This window comes from Dipodomys merriami, unplaced genomic scaffold (assembly GCF_024711535.1).
Source record: "Dipodomys merriami isolate MVZ:Mamm:240054 unplaced genomic scaffold, mDipMer1.0.p SCAF_14, whole genome shotgun sequence".
NCBI lineage: Eukaryota > Metazoa > Chordata > Mammalia > Rodentia > Heteromyidae > Dipodomys > Dipodomys merriami.
The window spans coordinates 24,732,797-24,757,291 of NW_027202715.1; the positions used below are offsets into that span (position 1 = coordinate 24,732,797).

The 24,495-nt window shown below is 37.2% G+C and overlaps 1 protein-coding gene across 3 annotated transcripts in view; it reads right to left on the bottom strand.

The window, feature by feature from the left end:
- The window catches only part of Arid5b (AT-rich interaction domain 5B), a 185,044-nt gene that overhangs the window by 137,439 nt on the left and 23,110 nt on the right, over positions 1 to 24,495 (bottom strand). For all 3 annotated transcript variants that reach the window (XM_070021028.1, XM_070021026.1, XM_070021025.1), the window contains exon 3: positions 14,327 to 14,552. In XM_070021028.1, coding sequence (XP_069877129.1) covers positions 14,327 to 14,552 — 226 coding nt within the window. The remainder of the gene's footprint in view (positions 1 to 14,326; positions 14,553 to 24,495) is intronic.

The following is a 24,495-nucleotide window of genomic DNA, read 5'->3' on the forward strand; positions in this document are numbered from 1 at the left end:
TTGCAACTATGGATAATGTAGCTAGGCAGAAAGTTGACATTTTCATGCAACAATTCTATCATTTATGATCTCAAAGTTTTAACTTTTTGTTCTTATCTTGTAGGTTATACCCTAAGAATATGATATGAAAATATTTCTGCAATGAATCACTGACATATAAGGAAAAGATGAAAGATTTATATTGAAATTCAACTGATTATCTTTCATTGTGTGAGCCCATACTGGTTGGCATGAAGACTCCTCAGAGTTTTGAACCAAATGAAACTCATTAAGTCCAAATAAATCAAGAAAGAGCCTTATGCTTAAGGATGGACCCTTTGACATCTCAGAATACCTTCTAGATGAACAGCTTTGGCTCCAGGAATATGAATACTAATCATTTCAATAAGAATACATAATATATAATTTCTTCTGCTAATTCAAAGAAGTGTTGATTACCCCTCATGTATTTATGAGACAATGTTATTATTGGGCATCAGGCACAGCATTTCTCTTTGAAAAGCCAAGTTTGATCTAAGTTCAAGTTCCTAGTAGGATGAATAAACCCTTCAGCAATACCTAAGAGCTGACTATGAGGATATTACTGAGAGCTGAGATGTAGACATTCTAGTAATATTCTAGTAGAATACAAAGAGCACAGGCCACAGAAATCTCCTCTTATGCCACAGTCACGTACCTGAGACTTCTGCCCCAAAATGGCTTCAAGCAAGTTAGAAGTTTGATCACAGGCATGACAAGGTCTCTAGAACTTTCATCCATGTTCATGCACTTTGCTTATGCCTTCATCCATACACTGGCTGAACTCTACCTTGTAGCCTAGTTGTATCTGTCTACCTATATGTCATGAGCACCTACCAGGCAAAAATTGAATTCATTCTACTCCAAATTCAATGTTCTAGCAGCTATTGTATAAAGTAGTGACACCACTTTAAAATAAAAGATTGAGTTGAATATAGCACCTGTCCAAATTTCTTCAGATCAGTGATATCCAATGTATGTAGATAGAGAGCTAAATAGCTAGCTAGCTAGCTAGATATTTACATACACACACAAAGTGAGCCACATGTTTTCTCAGTTATATTAAAACAGAATGAAGAGGTTGAATTAGTTGAAATAATATGTTATACTTAATAATATGTTATACTTAATCCAAAAAAGATGTTATTTCAATGTAAGACCAACCTAAAAATTATTAGATCTATATTCTTTATGCTACACTTTTAAAATTCAGAGTGTATTTTATACTGCTGGTATGTCCAAACTGCATACTAAATATTCAATAATTAAAGTGATATCTAGTCATACAAAAATAATAAAGTTATATATGATAAAATACTTTTACACTGCTGCAGTGTTTAGTTTTACATTGACATGAATTAGAATTCAATAAAGTTTAAAATTCAGACTCTCCGTCACCATAGCTACATTTCAAGGGCACTGCAGATACTTGTGGCAGGTGGTTTCCATGCTGCATAGCCAAGTGCTGGGCTCCTGATAAACACAGGCAAAAGCAAGTTCAAACTCATGCACAAAGTAAGATCTTGCTTTCTTAGGAAAACAGATCACACACACCCACATGCACACACACACACACACACACACACACATATGTATGCATACACACATATACACCACAACTAGAGGAATAATAGCACCAACTGTTAGCACTGTGCTCTTTTGGGAGCCGTGGAATCGGAAAGGAGGTAAAGTAGGATTCTTACCTCCATATGCTTTTAAAATGTGTGTGTGTGTGTGTGTGTGTGTGTGTGTGTGTGTGTGTGTGTGTGTGTGTGTTTTCTCAAAGCCTTAGAGAGAAGTGAGATCATAGCTTAGTTACTCTTGAACCAATTTCAATGCCTAATGCCTTATAATAGATCATTTGAGTATGTGTGACTTAAATAAAATGAGATCACACACTATGATTAGCTATCTCTTTGTACTCTTTTCATTTATAATTATCAGCTTTATTTTGGGGAAGGGGGGTAAAACAGCATTGTAGGTTTACTTTCCTAAAGGAAAGATACAAGGAAACATGCCCAACACCAGTGGCTCACAAGAGTAATCCTAGAAGGCTGAGATCTGAAGATTGTGGTTTGAAGCTAACCTAAGCAAGAAAGCCTGTATAACACTTATTTCCAATGATCTAGCAAAAAGCTGAAGTGGAGCTGTAGCTCAAGTGGTACTAGCCTGGAGTGAAAAAGAAAAAGAAACAAACTCAAGTCATTAATCCAGTGCTCCACTGTGTGTTGGGTGCCCACTCCACATGACCTAACGAAATCTTTCCCAGTTTTGAGTCACATGTTGATAATACTGTTTCCAGTTAAGCCACCAGAACAGAATTAAAATGATAAGATCACATAGTTTACAGTACAAGGATTTGAATCCAATTCTGTCTTATTTTAAAGTCCACAGTCGTCCTATTACAACAAAGTGATTAGCAAGGCTTAGGACAGTTGTCAAGAAGAAGTTACTGAAATGGAAGCTTGCTTCCATTTGCTCAGTCTCCTAAACCTTTGATTGAAAACACTAAAAGAGAACAATGAGAATTAAATGAACATTCTAAATTACAAAAAAAAAGGATGAGAAGAAACCCACACAGAGGCTGCACATGTGAAAAGCCTGTATTTATACACAGAGCTACCATGTGATGAATAATTAGCCAGGTAACTATAGGTTTTTCTCTTCTGGAAAAGTATATGTTTCATCATGCTTTGAACTCTGCCTTATTATCAGCACTACTATGAAAACAATGTTTTGTTTCTTATTGAGAGAACAGGCCGGGCATGAAGCTTTGTTTTGGCAGTGCCTAACAGAACCCTTTCTTTGTGAACCAAGGGAGTAGTGGGAAGGTGGAGAGAGCCTTCCCCCACTATTAGCAAGTAACCATTTTAAGGGAGGAAAGGATTACAATAGCACAACTGCCTAGAAAAAAAGAATCATTAGATGTTGAGCTAATACTATTTCCTTAATAACCTGTCACCTACAAAGAAACAGATTGCAAACAAACTGATAATAATTTTTTTAAAAGATAAGGAAGAACAAGTCCAGTCTAGATTTATTTGCCTGCACATTTTTTTCCTCAGCTATAATCCTGAAGCATGAAAAAAAATATTCCATTGAGAAAGAGAGACCATTAACAAGTGCCAAGATTAATATGTTCACACACATGCACAACCACGACCAAATAAAACAAAACAAAAATAACAACTATAGCACCACCACCAATCCTCTCTGGCTATCAGGCTAGTATTAAGTACCTTCAAGAAATGTATTGAGGTCTGGGAAGGTGGCTCAGTGATAGCGTGCTTACCTTGCATGCATGATGCCCTGGGTTCAAATCCTCAGCACCACATAAGCAGAAAAAGCTGCAAGTGGTGCTGTGGCTCAAGTGGTAGAGTGCTAGCCTTGAGCTGAAGAGCTGAGTGACAGCACCCAGGCCCAGAGTTCAGGCCCTATGACCGACCCACCCCCAAAAAATGTATGGAAAAAGTTTTCCAGAGTGAATGACAGATGCTTGACCACTAACTAGGATAAGATTTGTTGGCAACCAAATACCCCAAGTATGTTCCCTCTTCCATCAGTTACTAACGAGACAGCCTATCCTCAAGGTGGGGGGGGGGGGCGGGGATGTAGAGATAAAGTGCTATAATGAAGTCAAACTAACCTGCAAAGACACATGGCTATCTCAGACTAAGAACAGAAAACTTGAAAGATTTCAGAGAAAGCTGATCATAAAAGCACATGTTTACTTAGCCTACTAGGGACAGCTTTGATGTTAGACAGCCCATACTACAGAACTAAGATTGCTATTGGGAAGATAAGACCAACACATTTTTTTAAAAAAGATACTGTATAATACTGGTAGTTAGAGAGTAGAGCAGCAGTAACAAAGTAGGAGGAACACTAAGTGTGATAAGATAAACACGCAATAAAGCCGAAAAATCCTGTGAGCTTCATGGCTAGGAACAATTTCAGCAACTTAAATTAAGTCTTAAAGTAGGGGGAGAATTCCCACAGGTAAGGGTCCTGGAAGAAACATTCCAAGAGTGGAAAGGTTTTGAGCCACTCAGCCAATGCTGGAGAGTTGGGAAAGCAGTGGAGTAGGAATTTGTGGAGGAGAGAGAGAGAGAGAGAGAGAGAGAGAGAGAGAGAGAGAGAGAGAGAGAGAGAGAGAGAGAGAGAGAGAGAGAGAGAGAGAGCAAGCAGATCAGCTAGTTGGGCTACGTGAGGAACAGGGATCAGAGAGAATAATAGGCTGCCTTCAAATTCTATACATTCTTTGACCTAACAATCCCCCACAAGTCCCCACAATCGTAGAAATAGTGGTGGATGTGCGCAGAGCTACAAGCATACATTTTTGTGGGAATCAGAAATGATTGAAAAGTCCAACAATAATTAAAGGATGAAACACCTCACCTGTGAAACACTCTGCAGCCAGAAAAGAGTCTTTTGCAAAATAAAGGGCAGAGTCACAATATAGGTATATAAAATTAAGTATGAGGTATGTTTCCAAAGAGAAGATTTTACTTTTATGGGAGAAGGGGGCGGGGGAAGTGATGAATATGAATTCTTGCCTATTTATATATTGGCGCATGCATCAAGGCCAATATCCCTTATGTTTAGGCTGATGGAAAGTAAGCAACTTAATATCTTTTTGTTTTGTTTCCCTATATTGCCTACATTTCCCAAAGTGAGTCTAATATTTGTAAGACGAAAATGACATTTCTTAATATAAAAATGAACATTCTTAATCTAAAAGGAAAGAAATGGAGGCTGGAATTGACTCAACGTTTGGCTGCATGCTTGTTTACCACATTTGTCTTTTATCAATTATCAAAGAAATGGAGGTTTGCTTTAAGCTGGAAGCCAGTATTTAAAGTGGGTCAGAAGTGTAAAAAATAGTAGAAGTGATTAAAAGTTTTAAAGAGCAAGGGAGGAGGTCCAAAGGAAGAGTACTAGGCAAGGCCCAGCCCTGGGAAAGCCAGGGAAGAAAGCAAGCATACTATCAAGCCTGGCCTGCAAACCAAAGGAAAACACACAGAGCTAGGTAACCAGGAAAACCCCAATCAGCAGCACTATTTGCTTAGCCCCTACTGTGTGTGAAGTACTTTGCAAAGCCTTTGAAAAACCCACTATTATTCTAGCCTGTCCTAAATAAATATATTTATTAAAATGGGCTGAACGTCTAAAGCTCAGCTTTCCTCCACAATGACCTGTATAAACTAGGGACTTAAACCCGTAATGTTATTGGAGAGAAAGGGAGTGAATCTTTGACATATAGGGAAATTAATGTTTTACAATGAAACCTCACATTTAAACTACTCTAAGATAAATAGGCTGTTTGGAGAATGGGTATCAATACTGAGGAGGATTAAGACTAAATACTCAAATCAAATCTGCTCATGAAAAAACCCTCTGAAAAAGCTACATCAGTTCACATGTGGGATATATGTGTTTGAGTTTTAAGGTGGTACTATCATGACCACAGCTAGAATCATGGCCAAGGTTAAGTAATCATGTAGATTACATCTCAGATGGAGCTGAGAAAACAAACAAAAAATAATGCAGAGTCTAAATAAGGAAAGCATCAGGTACTCCAGTGGAAAGGGTCACCTGATGATCAAATCTCATTGAAAATGCATACCTGAAGAACAGGCCACCTTGCATTTTTTTCAAGAAATAAAATTTAACAAACCATGGTGGACCAAATAAATTTGTTCTTTACAGTAGTAGAACTAGTCATATCACCAACGACAAGTTTGAGTCACTGACCCTAAGTCTGGCGATTTGTCTGTGATACTGGAAATTTCTGAACTTGAATGAAGCCAATGCATTCTCCTAAGTTATGCAGCATAAGACCAAAGGCATGTGTAGCAAGGAAATTCCACAAGCGAATGCATTCACTCATCTTTGATTATTTTCCCATTTAGGCGGTGATTATGGAAGACCATTCATTGTAAAATTAACACTTCTCATCAATGGTGACTTACATCTATAATCCTAGGTACTCAGGAGGCTGAGATCTAAAGATTGAAGTTCAAAGCCAGCCCAGGCAGGAAAGTCTGCGACACACACACACACACACACACACACACACACACACACACACACACACACACACACACACACACACATTCATGCGTGCATGTGTGTGCACGGAAGTAGTACTGGGCCTCAAGGGGTAGAGTGCTAGCCTTGTGGAAAAAAAAAGCTCAAGGACAGCCTGTAGGCTCTGAGTTTACGGCCCTGGACCAGCACACACCTCACTAAGAAAGTAGAATTTGGCATCTCCATTGTGGTCTTCCCACAGAAATGACCATAAAGTGCCTGATCCAGGACAAAGTTTGGGTGGGGAGACACAATAATAGATGAAGTCCAGAAGGATGAGAAGGATTAAACTAGCATATTAGAAAAGGTAATTAGTATTTCTGTCTTCATCTCATTTGCTTAAACCAGTGGGCTAAACGAGTAGGACCCTAAGTTATTCTTCAATCATGGGTCATTACTGCCAAAACCCATTTTTGTACTAGTTAACTCTTAAATGCTGATTTATACAATTACAGGGGCTTAGAGCTTTAAAAGCACAGCAGCACTGATATTAACAGTAGTTACCATATTAATTAACAATTCTATTCATGAGATAATCATTTGTACTTGATAATGCTATGAAAAAGAAACCCATACAAAGCCAGATAAGTAAACTCCAGAGAGATATCATAGTAAAGTAACATTTCCTTCTGGCATGAGATAAAGAAAAGCCATGGCCAGCTCTAAAAACAAATCTAATAATGTTGCTCATGTCACATCACATCTAGAGGATGTGCCAAGCCAGCTCCTTAGAATTCTGACTATGTGTGATGGATGGATGGATGGATGGATGGATGGATGGATGGATGGATGGATGGATACACTATGGCCTCTCTTCTTCTGAGGCCACTCCTACATTGGCTCTAGGATTCTTAGTGAAAACGGAGACCCTATAATATAAATGAGTAAAGTGGTATAGTAAAAACATCCACAGTGTATCTTAAGATGAGTAATCAGGATGGTTGAGGGATTTTAAAACCACATCCTGAGAAGAATTGAAAACACTGGGTCATTTAGTCAAACAAAGACAGAACCAAAGACTATTTCAAGGAAAGCAGGAAGGAGACATCAACTGGACCCAAATCCCTGACATCCCTTCCAGCTTAAAAACTCTATATAGGGCTTGCAAAAAAAATGGGTTTCTTTCTTTGTCCATGAATTTATTCTAGAGGTGAATACTGGTTACCTGGATACCTTACATAGCATGGAAAGTTCTACTACTACTGTTTTTCTACTTTTTCATTTCTAAATTCTACTAATTTCTCTTTAGTTGATTGTTCATCTTTTATTAATAACTAAAAGCGCAAATAAATCTACAATTCTTAAAAAAAATCTACAATTCATCATTATAGAAAATATTGGGAAATATTCAAGTCCACAGAGCTTTCAAATTGAAGGGCATTATTCTGGAATGAGCCTTGATGATAGATGACTAAAGTATCTGGGAAATGGTGTCAATGACCCACTGTTGACTGGTTCAGTGAGGGTTCGGTTTTGCAGACTTCCTTTCTAGAAGAAAAGCCAGATACAGACTATTTGTTCAATGATTTTATCAGGACAATATTTAAGTGCTTGATTAGATACCTGAGTTTAATTTTTACTTCAATTTAAAGTAATTTGGTAAAATTATTCATTTTATATTTAAATAAATATTTTTTCTTTATATGTTGAAAGCTTATGGGTTTCTAGGTTTTCTGTGTGTGTGTGTGTGTGTGTGCGCGCGCGCGCACGCGTGCACTCAGGCACATGTGTGCATGTGTATGTACACATGTGTGCATGTCAGTACTGTCAGGGCCTTAGCTCATGTTTGGCTTCTTCATTCAAGAATGACACTCTACCACTTGAGTCATACTTCCACTTCCAGCCTTTTGCTAGTTCATTGGAAATAAGCCTACAAGATTTGTCTGCCTGGGCTGGCTTCAAACCTCAGTCCTAAAATCTCAGCCTCTTCAGTAGCTAAGAAAACCAAAGCCATCAGCACCCAGAAGTTCCCAGATTCTTAATTATCCTGCTACCAAAAAAAATGGTAAAACTTTGATGTCTTGGATGAAAACTCTATGAACTTGTTCCTCTTAATGGTCCTCTGGGCTGCTGGTTTACATTGTTCTCGAATAGCAATGCTGGCACTTGGACAGCATGCTTCTCCAATGCTAATTGTGCTATGCTCAGATTCTTTAAAGAATCAGGGTAAATATTGCCAGAGGACCCTGTGAGAAAATCTTTTGGAAAGTATCTTTACAAGTTTTTGATAAGACTCACATGTAATTGATTTCTATTTTAAACTTAATGATATTATAAACGCTACATTTGTTTTAGTAAGGAGACTGTTCTATAGGGACTTCTCAAAATAATCATGAATACTGGAAAAATTATATCATCCAAGAAACTTCTCAAGTTTCAGTGTTTTAACAATGGCTTAGCTGGCCCAGCAACTGAAGGCAAAATACAAACAACAAATCTTTTCGAAACAATCTGTTTGAGTGTGAGTTTTGTTTTTGTTTTTGTTTTTGAAGCAGTGTCTCACTATATATCCCAGATTAGCCTCAAACTCTGGATCTTCCTGCCTCAGACTCTCAAGTGCTGGATTACCTTCAATTTACTACCACACCCTTGCTCAACATTCTTTTATGTACAGGGAGGGGATTTGAGGGGAAGGGAGGGAAAGAACAACTAGCTTTCAATCCTAAATAAATTATCTCAAAATGATAACATGCTACTGTTGAAAACACTTACACATTTTATTCAACAAAGAATGAGAATCCTTTCCATGGTGATTCCCTGAGAAGCTGCTTGATATATCAAACTCAGAAGTGATCTGAAATAATCATTTTAAATGCAAAGCCTCAAACTTTTCCAAATAAGAGACTACAGTCTATTTGTAACAAACAGTACCTGAGAAGTTATATACCCAACTGGCTACATAAGGCCCATCTGATTCTGACATATTTTTTTTTCAAGCAGAAAAAAGTTACATAAGGTAAAATATATAATCAAATATGTCAATTGTGTATTATAGAAATTATATGTAACATAGGCACATTACTTGAAAGCATGCAAATAATGCAGTTATTAATTGCATATAATAGATAAGTTGTTAGGAAGATAAACAAGAACCACAAGACCTTAATAGTAGTCTTCTAGTGAGGTAATAGACAGTATTGAGAGCAAAACCTGACCTAAATAATCACTAAGAGTATGTGAATAGGGACATTTAAAATGAACAAGCTAACATTGTATCACACAGTTCCCTATCATAGAACGTTTTCCTTATAATAATATGATGATAAAAATGCTACCTTAGATTTCTAAACCAAAAGTGTTTCCATGGGTATTAGGCCATTTGTTTTCCATTGATGTTCTGAAAAAAATCCAATGAAGTAAAAGCGAGGTCTGTATGACTGTCTATTTCACACACAAGGAACTTGAAAGTCTAAGTCTAAAGTGACGTCTAGTAATTGCCTCTAAGGAGCCGAGGTTCTGCTGATATTCCCATCCACTGCTTTTGGAACCCAGTCTGCTGTCTCTTCACCACAGTACCCAGGCAAGCCCCAGCAGAAGAAGGGAGAGAAGAGGTTGCTTTGTCTGATTGGTGGGATTTAGGAACAGAAATTGGGCTAAGGGAACCTCTTTTTACTGAATTCCTGCACACCTTCCACCCTCTTTTAGTCTCTTTTCTTGGTTTCAGCTCAGTCTCCTCTCTTCTTTATTCCTGTTTCTAAAGACATGCTTGGAGATAAAACCATTCATAGCTGCCTATCCACAGACAGTTTGTGGCAGAGAAATTGACAACAAGTCTACTGCAAAAATATGAAAATGCTGTTTTAATAACCTTGGCCTAAAATACATTTTGTTGTATGCCTCAAAGGGTTTCAATAAAAAGTCAACCTGTAGAGACATATTTTCTTGGCTTAAACAACAATCCAAAACATATAAATGTAGTCCAACTATAATGACATATTTATAGGCCAATAAAGCTTACACTGTAGCTTTCATACTTCACTTAAAGAAACACTGTAAGGAGCAGTGTTCTATAAAATAATTTGATTTTTTTTCAAACTATTGCCCAAAGAATAAAAAACACACACCCCCATAACTTCAAGATGTTTAACTGATATTATTTATAGTCATTAGTTGCTAAAAAACTTGTAAAATGAAAGAATTCTTCATTTGACTAGCTCCAACAGCATACCAAATATGGTTATCAGGTCCACTTCAAGTACTATAATTCGACAGACAAAAATAAATAACTAGAGGCTGGCATTGTGAATGATTTAATCAACCCGATTCTTCTGGAAAAACAGGTTCTTGTGTTCGTTATGCTTATGAATAATACATTCCTTAACCCTTCTGTTTTAACATAGTTACTTTTCTTCATTAAAAAAAATAAACTTTAGCATAAAAAAAGTCAAATAAAACATCTCACTCAATAAAAGTCACAATCTGCATTGGTTTCATATGAGACTTTCTTTGAAAAGGATAAAGGAGAGAGAATATAATGCATGTATATTATCACATTTCACAAGGTTTTTTGTTGTTGTTGTCGTTTGCTTTTAAAGAGATTAATAGTTTTCAACTGTCCAAGTCTATAGTTTCAGTCAGAAGTCATTTAGAATCTTTCAGGACATCTTCAAATAGTATTCAGAGTATTCTTTCAGAGGGGGATTGGGAATTTTTTTTAAAAACGAAAGAGTTGTGATTTGAGTTTGTAGTTATTGGACGCTGCCATTTGGGGCAGAGTTTCTCTTTGTGGAGTAATTTACTAGCAGATACACATTGGTGAGATCTTCCTTCCTTCCTTCCTTCCTTCCTTCCTTCCTTCCTTCCTTCCTTCCTTCCTTCCTTCCTTGCTTGCTTCCTTCCTTCCTCCCTTTTTCTCTGTCTCTCTCTCTTTCTTTCTTTCTTTCTTTCTTTCTTTCTTTCTTTCTTTCTTTCTTTCTTTCTTTCTTTCTTTCTTTCTTTCTTTCTTTTTTCTTTCACTATTCAGAGACAGGAAGTGACAGAAACTGGGATTTAAGGGTATTTATTTAATTATTTAATTAGCTCTTATATTATCAAATTCCTTCTCTAAGAAACAAGTTAATTCTTTCATTATTACAGTGTTTTTAAGGGCTCAGTTAACAAGTAATAGTATGTAGAAGTTTTATTTTATCCATAGAAAGGTGAGATCTTTCCACTCTTCAACCAAGGTGGGGGTAGGGGAAGAGGAAGGTCTTAGGTAATCACAGTTCATCTTTCTTTGGGAAAAAAACAATGAGGAGTTGGAAGGGATCTAGAGAAGGATAAACCTAATAAGTGTGTGAACTTCCATTAACAATGTGGTATTGGAGGTGGTTTCAGTGTGGCCAAGGGAAAGAGATAAGAAAAACATTGGATAGAAAAAAAAAGTACAGACAACAAAAATGATGATGTTCCACACAGAGAAAGGAAGACCCTGAAGAAAAAGTTGCTGGGACAGGATTGTACACTGCAAAAGAAACTCCCTGTCTGCCCAGTAGAAATCCTGACAAAGGCAACTTGCAAACCTTAGATCAGGCAGATAATGGAAACTCATTACATTAAGGAAAGTTTTTGTTTCTCTTTCCACATTATTACAACACAGTGTGCATTCCAATTACAAAAGCTATTTGTCTCAAATTCCCCACAGTTCATACCAGCTGAGTAGAATTTCAAGGCTCTAAATTCTATCCTTAAAGGGGTATTTTACATTAAAAGAAAGGAAAAGAAAAGGTACTAGGTGTTTCTTGTCCTGGAGAGCCTAGGATTCAGGACTTCCGTAGTCATCCTTTCCTTAGCACTAATGGTAGAGAAGTCACCTAAATGAGACCTGAAAGCTCTCCACCAAAAAATAAAATAAAATAAAAACTACTACTAAGAATAATAATCTGAATCATTCAGGAAGACATTTATTAGTAAACATTCTTTGGCCTAGCCTCAGTAAGTCTGATAAGAATCTGGGTAAACTGGACTGGGCAATCAGTATTGTTTTGTAAATTCCCCTAGGAAATCGAAAGTGCCACTAGATTTAGAAGGGACTTGTGTAGATTTGCCAAGCCACCTATCAATTATTTGATTCCTCACTCTAAACCTATTTCTTCTGAAATCAATTTTTTTTAAAGAGGTAGATTATAGACATTTTTTTAAATCCAAGATCAAACAGTCTTTAAATCCAAGATCAAACTCAGAAGGAATTAAGAAATTGGGTTTCTTTCTGTGCTCATTGATTAGTTATCCGTTTAAATACAAAACAACCCTGCTATAAATACTCTTGTTTACATGTGTGACATGAAGCTTAACCATCTACACATCCTTTTGTCCCCTGTGGGTTTCCTGTTTATTTTTTTTTAACTAGTAACAGTATATTCTATAACTCAAAAAAAAATCAAACAAAGAAAGAGTTTCATGTTAAGACAAACATAAGACGATGGTGATATAACTGAGATCAGAAGTCAGAAACGCAACATTACCCATATGTTATTCCCACTTTTTCACACATCATAAAAAGTAGCCATTGTGTGTTCACAAAATCTGTCTGTGAAACAGAATATCTAAGAAGGCTATTAACAAATTTTCTGGCTTTAAAAGGAAAGCCACTAGTTTAATAATTTTCTTTAATTGTGTACATGACAATCAGGCTAATGTGTCCAAAATATTACTGTCAGGCATCTACCAAAAGATGCCAGGAAACTGTTGACTGTTTAACTGCAAGAAAACATTAATATGAGTCCCCAAACACAGCATAACTCATCACAAACCAGAATCACATGAAAGACACAGTCAGTTCCTGGTGTTATTCAGTCTCTATGCCAATTAAAATAAATTGTCTAGGTTTCTTGTAATTGTCAAGTTCTAGTTTTATTTTTTTTTAAAAAAACAGGAAGTTGTCACACTAAGACATAAAATAAGGCTATGAAAATCAGCACTGTGCTAGAATAAAAAAGATGTCTTAATATGTTAAAAGTGAAGTTCCTCTTTACCTAAAGAGGAAGTAACTCCTCTAAGTTCGAGGTCAACAACTTCAGTTTTGAGCTATGTGAAAAGAGCCAGTCAGAGAAAGCCACAGGACCCAGAAACAAAAAAGCAAGACTAGGAGGGGGGAAAAAAATCAGTGGAGGAAAAAGTGTTAAAGCAAAAGAATTACTTTTGGAAACTCTTATGCCTGTCTTCACTGGGTTAGTCCTTTAAGATCTTTCAGCAAATATTAATCCTATTTTTCATAAGGTGAAACTGAGTCAGGAAGATTATACAGCTAAGCGTCAGAGTTAGTTTTCACACACTAACCAAACTACACCAAAGCCATGAATGAGTGAGTCCAAAACCCCAGGTTCTTTAAACTTAAGAGTGTATGGAAGGAAAGAAAAAAATACGTAGTTGATAGTGATCATGGAATGCTTAAAAGCTTAAGGAAATCTGACATAAGTTGCCAACCAGCAGTTTCCTGGCTTTGAGCTAGCTCTCTTCCTTCACATGAAGAGACTCAACTTCTTCCTCACTTTTCTTTCTACTCAGTGTAAAATGTGAAGCACTTATTTAAAACTACGGATCTCTTCATTAATTCAATTAATTAAATCATGTCTCCTCATATCTTGCTAGCACACTGGAAATTATGTAAGGCCATGTGTTTTATTACCCACCCCAAGACTCTCCATAGAAGACCCTGTAATCCATCCCTGTACCATCCATTCCAACCTCTACCAGGCATAGCACCAATCATATTCTTTGAGGGAGAAGAAATTATATAGAGACGCTGGGTGTTGATGACTCGTACCTGTAATCCTAGCTACTCAGGAGGCTGAGATCTGAGCATTGAGGTTTAAAGCTAACCTGGATAGGAAAGTCTTTGAAATTCTATGCTCAATTAACCAGCAAATAGCCAAAAATGGAGCTGCACCTCAAGTGACAGCATTCCAGCCTTCAGTGGCAAAAGCTACGAGACAGTGCCCAGGCTCTGAGTTCAAGCCCCAGTACCAGCACCAAAAGAAAAAAAAAAGGATATCATATATATATATGTATAATACTTTTATGAATAATTCTATATTATATAATAATAGAGTAAAATACAAATTAATATAACATACAATTCATATTATAACATAGTAGATATGAATAATATATGTCTTTTAAGTTCTTATGAAATTTTCATATGAATGTCAGGGTTTCCCTAAAAACCTGCAGCTAAAGAAAATGGGTAGTTATTCCCTGAGCCCACCCAATTAGATTTCAGAGCATAAATCATATTTACCAAGGTCAGCCTTTTCCTTGAGCACATCTTTGAAGTTGAGCCCGCTGTTGAGAGTTGACTGTCTGTACTTCAGCAGAGCTTCCTTTTGTCCATTTTTCCCCAAAGCCTCAGCTTTTACTGGCCCAGCACGGAGGCCACATCTCCACTTGGAAAAATCAGAATGTACCCACTTGACAAGGTCTTCAAGCTTCACAATCACCTTTTCGGAAACAGCAATGACTTCATCCTACAAGATATGGGATGAACAAAAACATGATTTAGGTCTTGGAGGTAAATGGCATTCCTAGCAAAGCCCACCTGGAAAGCCAAGTGAGCGGTTTCATGGTAGGCAAACAGACAGCATGTGGCTTGGAGTATCAGAAAATTGCTAGCAACTCACTGCACTTCACTGTGAGTTATTTAAAGAATAATTTATAGGACATATTTGTTATACAGTTAGAAAGTATCCAAAAATAGAGCAGTAATTCCAACAGCCATTTTGACTGCTAGTTACAAAGCTCATTCTGCCTAGTCAACCATTTGGGTGAAAGCTAATTTTAAGGTGCAATTAATTGCAAATGTAAAAAGTAAGGCTAGATGACTAATGGTTAGCCTGTCTCCATATAAATGGTCTAAGTAAATCTAGGATTCTTGGAACTCTGACTCACCCCTAAAATTCCTATGTTTATGGTACATTTTCCCTTGGCTTATACACAAATATTGAATTTAACTTTTGTCCTAAAAATTAAATAAAACTGTGATGTAATCCCAAAAGAAATACTTCATAAATGTTATGTGTTTCCCACTGAAAGAAACTTACACATTCTCATGTTTCTCCAAAACTTTGTAAGTTGAGAAATGAGCTGAATTTTTTTCTCTCTCTTAATACATACAGGGTAAAGGGTTGAGAGGGTGACTGAGGAGAAAGTCTTTGAATCTAAGAAAAACTTAAATTTCTCCTATGGATCATAAATCTGAATTTTAAGCATCTCTAATGACTTCCAGGAAGCAACCAACTTTCCTGCCTCAGAATGAAGCCAACAAGATATTTACTAGATAGCCATACATGGAACAAAGTGAGGGCTTGTATTCATAGATTCTTTGGGAAACACTTAGGAAGCTCATCTCTCTGAGCTTTAAGTTAAATTATTTGAAGCATTTGACATTTTAACTTGAATTGATTTCTTTCATTTCTTTTACTTCACATTTCTGTAGAAAGCTTAGCTGTGAAAACCCCTAAATTTACAAAATTTTCAATTTTTTTTGACAAAACAACAACAGGAAAATGTCTCTAAGCCATTAAACAAAAGGCATTCACAACTGATTTGGGCTAATTTTGCTGTTAAACATGATTCTTTCCTCCTTCCTCCACCTACACACCCCACTCAGACAATCCTCCACCCACTACTATAAACAAAAAAAGAGTTTATTAAAATCATCCTCATGCAATCAGAAGCCCTGGATTTTGTATTTTTTTTAATGTTTTAAAAAGTAGGATCTAAAATTTCAGTTTTCATCTAGTTCCAAGTGCTTCTGAGAAAAAAAATTCCTTAGGCAGAAGTAAAGTAATAAATAACAATCAAAAATGAAAAGTAAAGCTTTGGTAATAAAAATCCTTTCCTTTATTGTGATCAAATATGAATTTCCAGTAAAAGGGAGACAAAGTGGAAACTGTGTTTCTATCCTTTACTCAGAAAAAAATTTCAATACTTTATAAACAATGGGGCATATTACAAAGTACTATTTCAACAGATGACTTCACCCAGATTCACCATGCCATCTCCTCAGAATAAAAGATCTGGAGTTGTCATGCATTGGGTAGCTATTCCATGGTGATTATTAAATGTGAGAATAAAAATTCGGGCTGGATATTGTTTCAAAGTACATGGTAACAGCTTCTGCACAGGGCAGATCAAAAATAAAGTTTAGGATGTACTGGAAAGTAATTAAGTAGCATAAGAAACCAGCCTGAAAATTAGTGAAGATGGAATTTGGCAACATTTTGACCAAATAAGGTTTCCTAGAATAGACAAGTTTGGAGATGAGTGTTATTTTCAAATAGCTCTATGATCAAATGATTATCATTACAACTACCAGTTGCTTCAGATCTTTTCCAAGAAATAGCATGACTAGCTCTGGCTGGCTTTCAACACCCGCCAAACAAATAGTTTATTAACCAAGAGAAAATACAATCCTTATGATGTCATTGATGAATAATCTCATCTTTCAAGATTTAGTCTATAGATAGCATCCAGACTTCTCTCTTTCTCTCTCTCACTTCCCCCCTCACCACACACACACACACACACACACACACACACACACACACACACACACACAGAGGCATGCATGCACAAAGGCAGGAATTCACGTAAACATGTTAACCAAAAGCCCAAGTTTGGATTAATTGTGAAACCACCAGCGCATTTTGCTGTGGATTCAGAGAGAAACTGGCCCTGCAACATTGTCAGATGCCAGGATTTAAAAGGAAATCTGATAAGCAGAAGAGGGAAAACAACAAACTAAACCCCTTAAAGAAAATAGCCAACACACACACACACACACACACACACACACACACACACACACACACAGAAAATGTCTCAGGAAACATTATTTTGTACACACAATGGCATAAATCACATGTTCTTACTATTCTAGGCAAGTGCTGACTAAAATTCCTAATATGTACCAATCTTGGGCAAGTCTCTCTTCTCTATGTCTAAGAAAAGAATTTCAATAAGCTCATCTCATGATTACATTAGCTCTCTGCAAACTGAGAATTAGTACTGGATAAATATTGCTGATTCACTCTAATACAACACAAAAGGAGCACAAAGAAATAACACTTTGTTACTCTATTAATGTACCTTGACTTTTCAATTAGCCCAGCTTTTTAATCAATATTTATGTAGGCTGTGTTAAGACACTAAATCTTTATTCTTTCACAGGCTGGAAACTATTTCTGCAATTTGGATTTTGTTTCTACCTCTGCACAGGAGCTGCCTAGTTAACCATGAATCCTGTAAGTCAGAGAAAAAGCACCAACCAGAGAGCACATGGGTGTAGTCTACCCCTGCGAGTGTAAAAATGGGCATTTTTATCCCCAAAATATCCAGACTTCAATCTTTTATTAAACAAAATAAAAGTAAGTCAAAAGAAGGAACAACCAAAACCAAAACCAACAATAAAAACCACTTGAAACCGAGCAGCAAATTTTTTTAGGTAATATGTGAACTCCTTACCACTCTCTCCTACCTTATTTTCAGTTCACATTTTCCTGAACAGCCTTGGCCCTGCAAACTTAACCAGACATTTATATTTATAGACACTGATTTATTCCACCTCCCCTGTGTTATTGATGGGGGCAGTGAAGTTCAGTGGTAGGTCCTATTGCCACTTAATGTCAGGACTTCTATGAGGATCTTCTATCTGCTAGCATGACATCTTGGATTCTGTGTCCTGGAGTACCAGAGTTCTTTATTTTGTTTTGTTTTGTTTAAATCCCAGCCCTAAATTTTCTTGCCACATAATACTGAGCAACTTCTTGAGTCTCTCTGTGCTTCAATTTTTTTTTTATGGAACTACAAAGAAAATAAAGGATAATAAACCTATCTAGTACTGCCTAGTATCCAGAGGTAGACAGAAGTGATTCAACCTGTCAACACTTAGCTATCTGTCATCACTTTTGATGCTGGTGTTTTCCGAAGTGTGTCAGGGAGCCATGCGTCCGCTGGGCCATAGGTAAACATATTTGTGGGAAAGAAATCCTGGTTTTTTGTTTGTAGCAGGGGAAAAAAGTTTCCTTTGTAAATACATTTACAACAGATCACTTTGAACAAAGCCATTAAGTAAACACTGAGGAAGAGGATGAAGATACAGGGGAAGGGGCGAGGATGCCAAGTTACTATGAAAACAACTAAAATTTGGAGTCATGTTTTTGTATCTGAGGTTCTCATAGTGGCAAGAGTCCAGGAACCCTGGGAAATTCCCAGGACAATTTCAGGTGGTCCCCAGGGTCCATGTGGTGACCATAGGGACCCTAAGACATTATTGGCTGTTTGTCACAGTAATTCTCTGGCCAGTGTACAGTGGGATTTTCCAGAGATTGATACATGTGATACTACACCACAGCAAATGCAGAAGTACATGTGAGACTCTAACTCTTTATGAAGTTGGACCATGAAGAAATTTACAAAACAAAATGCATGTTTTACTTTCATTAACCTTTTATTTGGTTTTAAGAATAAACTTAATTTTCATAGAATTATGTTTCATGTCAATAATGTCCTTTTCTTGCTATTTTTTATTTTTTAAATATTCACGTAGAATAAAAATTTTTGGTGTATGAGTTTTTAAAAAATAAGCGTGTTATAAATTGTTTAAGAGAAATAATTTTTTTCAAAGCAGCATCTCATTATATAGTTCAAGCTGTCTATAAATCATGATCCTCATGGTTTAGCCTCTCCTGTGCTAGGGTTACAGGTATGTACTACTAGGCCCAGCACATTTCCAGGAGTTTCAATGTGAGGATAGAGTCATATTACTACCATCACCATGATCATCAGATACAAACTAGTCTATCATTCCCCCAAAGTCCCTTCTATCATTCATTTCTAAGTTATCATATTTTCTCATCCCTCACCACCTTCCCACAATGGCTGATCCACTCCTGCTATGGTTTTCTCTTTCTTAAAAATATCATATGCCGAAACAAACCATATGAAACCTTTAGGGACAGCTCCTTTCAACTTAGCACAGTGCCTTTAAGATCCACTCATATTGCCACATGTATTAGCAGCTTTGTATTTTGTTTGTTCACTTATTGCTAAGTAATATTCCAAGATATGTGTGGCTATCACACTCTGTTCATCATTTGTGGACTCAGGAACATCTGTTCTGTTTCCATTTGAGTGGTTACAAACCCAATTCCCATAAACTCCCACAAGTTTTTGTGTAAATACATAACTTTCAGTTCTCTAAATACCCAGGAGAGGGACCAATATGGCAGACACATATTCAGTGTTTCAAAAACTGCCCAACTATTTTTCAAGTGGGTATATCATTCCCATTAGCAATGTATAAGAGTTCCAGGTGCTCCTTGTTCTTGCCAACCCTTGATATTGTCAGTGCTAATTAGTGATGAGTATTCTCATGTGAACCTGGTGGTTTCTGATCACATTGTTTTCATATCCTTAATAACTAATGATATTGGAAATATATTCAGGTGCCTCTTCTCTGATGAATTGCATGTTTAAATCTTTTTTAAAAAATCGGGACTGTTTTCTTACTGTTAACCTTTAAGAGTTCTGGTAACATGGATTCAAGTCTTTAATATGTAGCTTGAAAATATATCTTCTTCTACTTGGGAGCATTCTTCTAACAGTGTGTCTCACACAGGTTGTGAATTTGATTAAGTCCCACTAGTCAGCTTTTTTTCTTTTATGGATATGATCTTGCTTTCATACCTTTGGGCTCTTTGCACACGTTCAGGTCAAAAAGAATTTCTCTGTCTTCATCTAAAAGTTGTATAACTCTAACATTTTACATTTAGAAATACGATCCATTTTTATTTCGTTTTATGGCAGGTAATGAGGTTTAGCTGAATATTCATTTTTTATGTGGATATCATAAGAAGACATGTGACTTTGAGTGAATTAAATACCTCATAGATACAAATTATCCATAGATACAAATATCCATAGATACAAATTACAAAATAAGCATTTTTTAATCCTCAGTAATTTCAGTATAGGATTCTGAATCCCATAGTTTAAGACCACTGTACTCTTTGACTAAATCAGGACTATTTTCTTTATTTCCCTTAACATCTTAGTTGGGTTGGGCTTGAAACTCTCCTTTGTATTAGAAACTGAGATAGGTCTGTGATTTCACTGCATTATTTAACTTTCATGTGTGTTTCTAGAAGCCATGAGACTCCTAGACAGGGACAGGATGGTTTATTGCTCATAACAATAATAGCACTTAATAATCCATCATTTAAGCTAGTTTTTTTCAATAGCCAGATCCTAAAAGGACACATAAAGGGAGTTATATAACAGCTGCAGTGCATTACAGAACCAAATCTTTAATACTAGACAACATATACTGCTTTTGGTTCTGGTGCAAAACAATGTTTTTTGTCTTCCAAGCCTCTTCACTACATAAATGTGTTTGAAATGAGGGTTCAGAGCGATGGGAATCAGTGCCTTTGCTCATAGGATGCTCACATAAGCAAGAGGTGACGGGAGAACACCTGCTTGATATCTATCACTTATACCATTGTCCATATCCTCTTCTTCATTCCATTTCCCAATGGGGAGGATACAGGAAACAGGTATAAGTAGGTGCAGTCTGGATCCAGATCTTGTTCTACATCTCACTGCTTGAAGAAATCAAAATCATCCTTCTTAGAGAGTTCCATGCTCACCTTTATGTGTTTGTTTAGTTTTGTTTTTTTTATTTGTCGGTTATGGACCTGAACTCTGGGCCTGAGTGCTGTCCCTCAGCTCCTCAGTTCAAAGCTAGTGCCCTACCACTTGAGCCATAGCGCCACTTCCCACTTTTTCTGCTTATGTGGTGCTGAGGAATTGAATCCAGGGCCTGATGCATGCAAGGCAAACACTCTACCACTGAGCCACCTTCCCAGCCCCTCACCTTTATGTTTTGAAACTTAGTTCCAAAAATTCATCCAGAACCCAGTCTCTTATTATCAATTAGATTGTCTCAGAGTCAACACAAGCTCAGTGGAACTATACATTCCATTTGCAAGGAACTATCTTACTTGACCTAGCATTCCTGAAAATGCTGGTTAGTTTTTTTTAGTATCTAGTCTTCTTTTCTTTTAATGGTAAACTGCTAATCTGCTGTGAACAGAATAAACATCCAGGCATAGCCAGATGATCAAGTTGTAATCTAACTTATGCACATTAGTGAAAGATACACCTTGCAGAACATAACCTCAAAGGGAACACATAAGGCTTTGGGCCATAAAAAAGAGAGAGAGAAATAGATACAAGAGACCTGGTCCCTAACAATCATTCTAGCATGAGACCACTGACCTACAAGCTGTGACAGAAGAGAGATTTTTGATTCTGAACCTGTTGAAACAAATATGAACTATAGTTTCTTTTACCCACAGCCAAATCTATGTTTATGTAGTGCACTAGCCCTCAGGAAAAAGAGCATGAATAGAATCTATACACTTTGTCCTGCCCAACAACAGAACATGGATAAGCAGAGTTACAATTGGGTGGGTCCCAGGGATGTTGAACACACATGTACAGTATCTGGAACACTAGCAGGAAGGAGAAGGGATGCAAACAGGAAAGGATAGCATTTCACCTCAATCTTGCATGAACGTGTTTAGAAATGTTTTGATTTGTAGCATCAGAAAGATGATATATGTTGGGAACCCATAACACATTAATACAGCAGGCTAGATAAATAAATTTTGAAACCAAAATAACAGTTGAATTGGTTCCCCAAGAGTCGGAAACTTTCATCAAGATGGAAACTAATAATAAGGAAACTAATAATAAGGAAGAAACAGTGTTGTATCAAATTTTAGAATAACTAACTGCAATCACTTGACCTTGCATTGGAACAGAAGCATCGTGGCTAGGCATGGTGTGCCTATGATGTGTCTTGGTGGATTCAGGGCAGCAGAAGGACCATGTGGCTTCCAAGTCAGGCAATACTGGGCCATCCCCTCGATTCCAAACCTCTCTCGGACACACTGGAACGTGAGGCACCCGTAAGGGCCCAGGCATTCTCGCTTTTAAAATTGGTGTGCTCTATAAAGGTTTCTCTACATGGGTAGAGGGTTATCACTAAAAACCCCAGGAACCTCAGGATCTGGGATGAAGACGACCAAGGTGAAGCTGTCACTGGTCAGTGAAGAAATGAGAAAAATGAGGGTTTCTAAGGGTATATTTACTATTTTAAAAGTCTCCACATGAATCAGTCAGTATCCCAGTAAGAAACAGTCAGAGGACTTGAGCAATGATAACCGAGGAGGGCATGCTTATAAAAGGACTGATGACAAAGTTGGGGTGGGACATTAAAGAAGCCTAAAAGATGGACAGTACAGGAACCTGGGCTAGCAGCAGCTCAGCTGACACCCTTGAGGCCAGACAGCTTAAAAAGGGGCATAAGTAGTAGTTACTGGGATGGATCAGGAGCACCCACCACCAGCGGCCTGGAAGGACTTCTCAGGAAAGGAACACCTGCCTTTTCACTCTTTTCCTTCCTTCTATGGCTAAATCCTACTGGAAATCACTAGAGGCCACATCACTCTCCTTCCAGAACAGAGAACAGAGAGAAAAAATGACCAGGGCTCACATGAAAAGACCTTGCATAGTCTCCTTTTAAGACTTTCTCCTTGTTCCTTTCCTCTGGCATTACAGTATCCTCTTCCTTCTCGGAAATGAGGATGCTAGTAATAGTCATTGTTTTTAATGTCCTTAAGAAGCAAAAGAAAAAGTTATCAATGCTATGTTGGTTCCCACACTGGGAATTACTGTTCTTATTACTTGTGGCTTGTAGTTAAATCTTTATTGCAGAATTTGGCCTTCCATGGTGAACACCTAGATGGAAAAACTTTTTATGGGAAGTGGGGAAGGGGAAGTGCAGTACTGGGGCTTGAATTCAGAGCCTAGGCACTGTCCTTTGACTTTTTCACTCAGGGCTAGTGCTCTACCTCTTGAGCGAAAGTTCCACTTGTGGTTTTTGCTCCTTACATAGAGATAAGAATCACAGAGACTTTCCTGTTTGGGCTGGCTTCAACCCACAATCTACATCTCAACTTCCTGACTACATAGGATTATAGGTGTGAGCCACTAATGGTCTCAAGGCAGGATCATGCTGGGGCTAAAGCATACAACAGTCATGGTGCACCAATTCTGCTGTTCCATGTTAGGGGAGACTAAGACATGACGGTCTCATGGACCCAAGTGCCAATTGTAGCTCTACTGCATTTAATGTCCATGTGAACTTTGGGAATTTCCACGTTTTCATCTAAAAAAATGAATGGCATAGTTAGGATATTGCAATGGCTATGGTACAATAATCAACACAGAATAGGCATCCAAGAAATGATGGCTATTTCTATGATTATATAGTAATAGCTATTTTCATGATTATATAGTATCTCTTCTATGGTAAATGAGGGACTAAAGGCTCATGGGAGAGTGGTGTTCAATTGTCTCCTCTGAACTGGAGGTGCTCTTATCTCTTCTTAATTCTTCCTCTGGGAACAAATGTGTAGCTTCAGGGTATCCAGCAGGAAAGTTGAGCCGGAGACCATTAAGAATTGCTCAGCTTCACGTTCCCTTCCATTCTTAAAGCTACAGCTATGGAAAACACTGAGAGGCTAGACTTGATTCAGAAGTAATCTATGGAAGCAGCAGACAGTATTTCAAGTCCCTAAAAAGGACTCTTAAGTAGGTATGTGTTCTTATGCCCCTTTCAAAAATGAGAAAACTGAAGTGGAACTGGATACAAGCTTTATAACTCCATCTTTTCTGAGGGAATAGCCCCTTAAGTCCTTTTGGTCAATATTCATACACTACTCTACTCATTACCCTATGATAACTGAACTTTCTCCATCTGCCAATTCTGTAAGATGGTTTGGATTTACACTCATTTCACAACAAAAGTGATTTTTATTGCTAGCTTTCATAATTTAAGTTCATCATTATGAAAACAAATTCTACTAGTCAGACTCAGATATATATATATATATATATATATATATATATAGTCATTTGTGTGCTAGTTTAAAAAATGAAGAAACTTCTGTTGAACCAGAAAAGATCATTTATTAAGTATACTAAGATTTAATGTGATAAAACACTTTTGCCATGGAGGCTCATGAGTGAATTGAGTTCCAATTTCCCTAGCCAGCCCCTCCTCTACCAACCTTTCCCGTCCATGTTGTTAGACATTTGGGTGAAGCCCGTGGCCTAATAAATTCTGGAAATCTATCCTGGCACAATTAGAGGGAGTAAGCAAACAGAAGACGGCTCTAAGGCATGAGTTGTCAGATGTAATGTGACCATCCTTCATGGGATGGCCAACAGCGTTTGTGTCTCAAACAAGTCATTCAAAAATCCTAAATATTTTATGTTCCTAAATACATTTTTAATACATGCTAATCTAAAACCTGTTAGGCTATAGCCTGCTTCCTG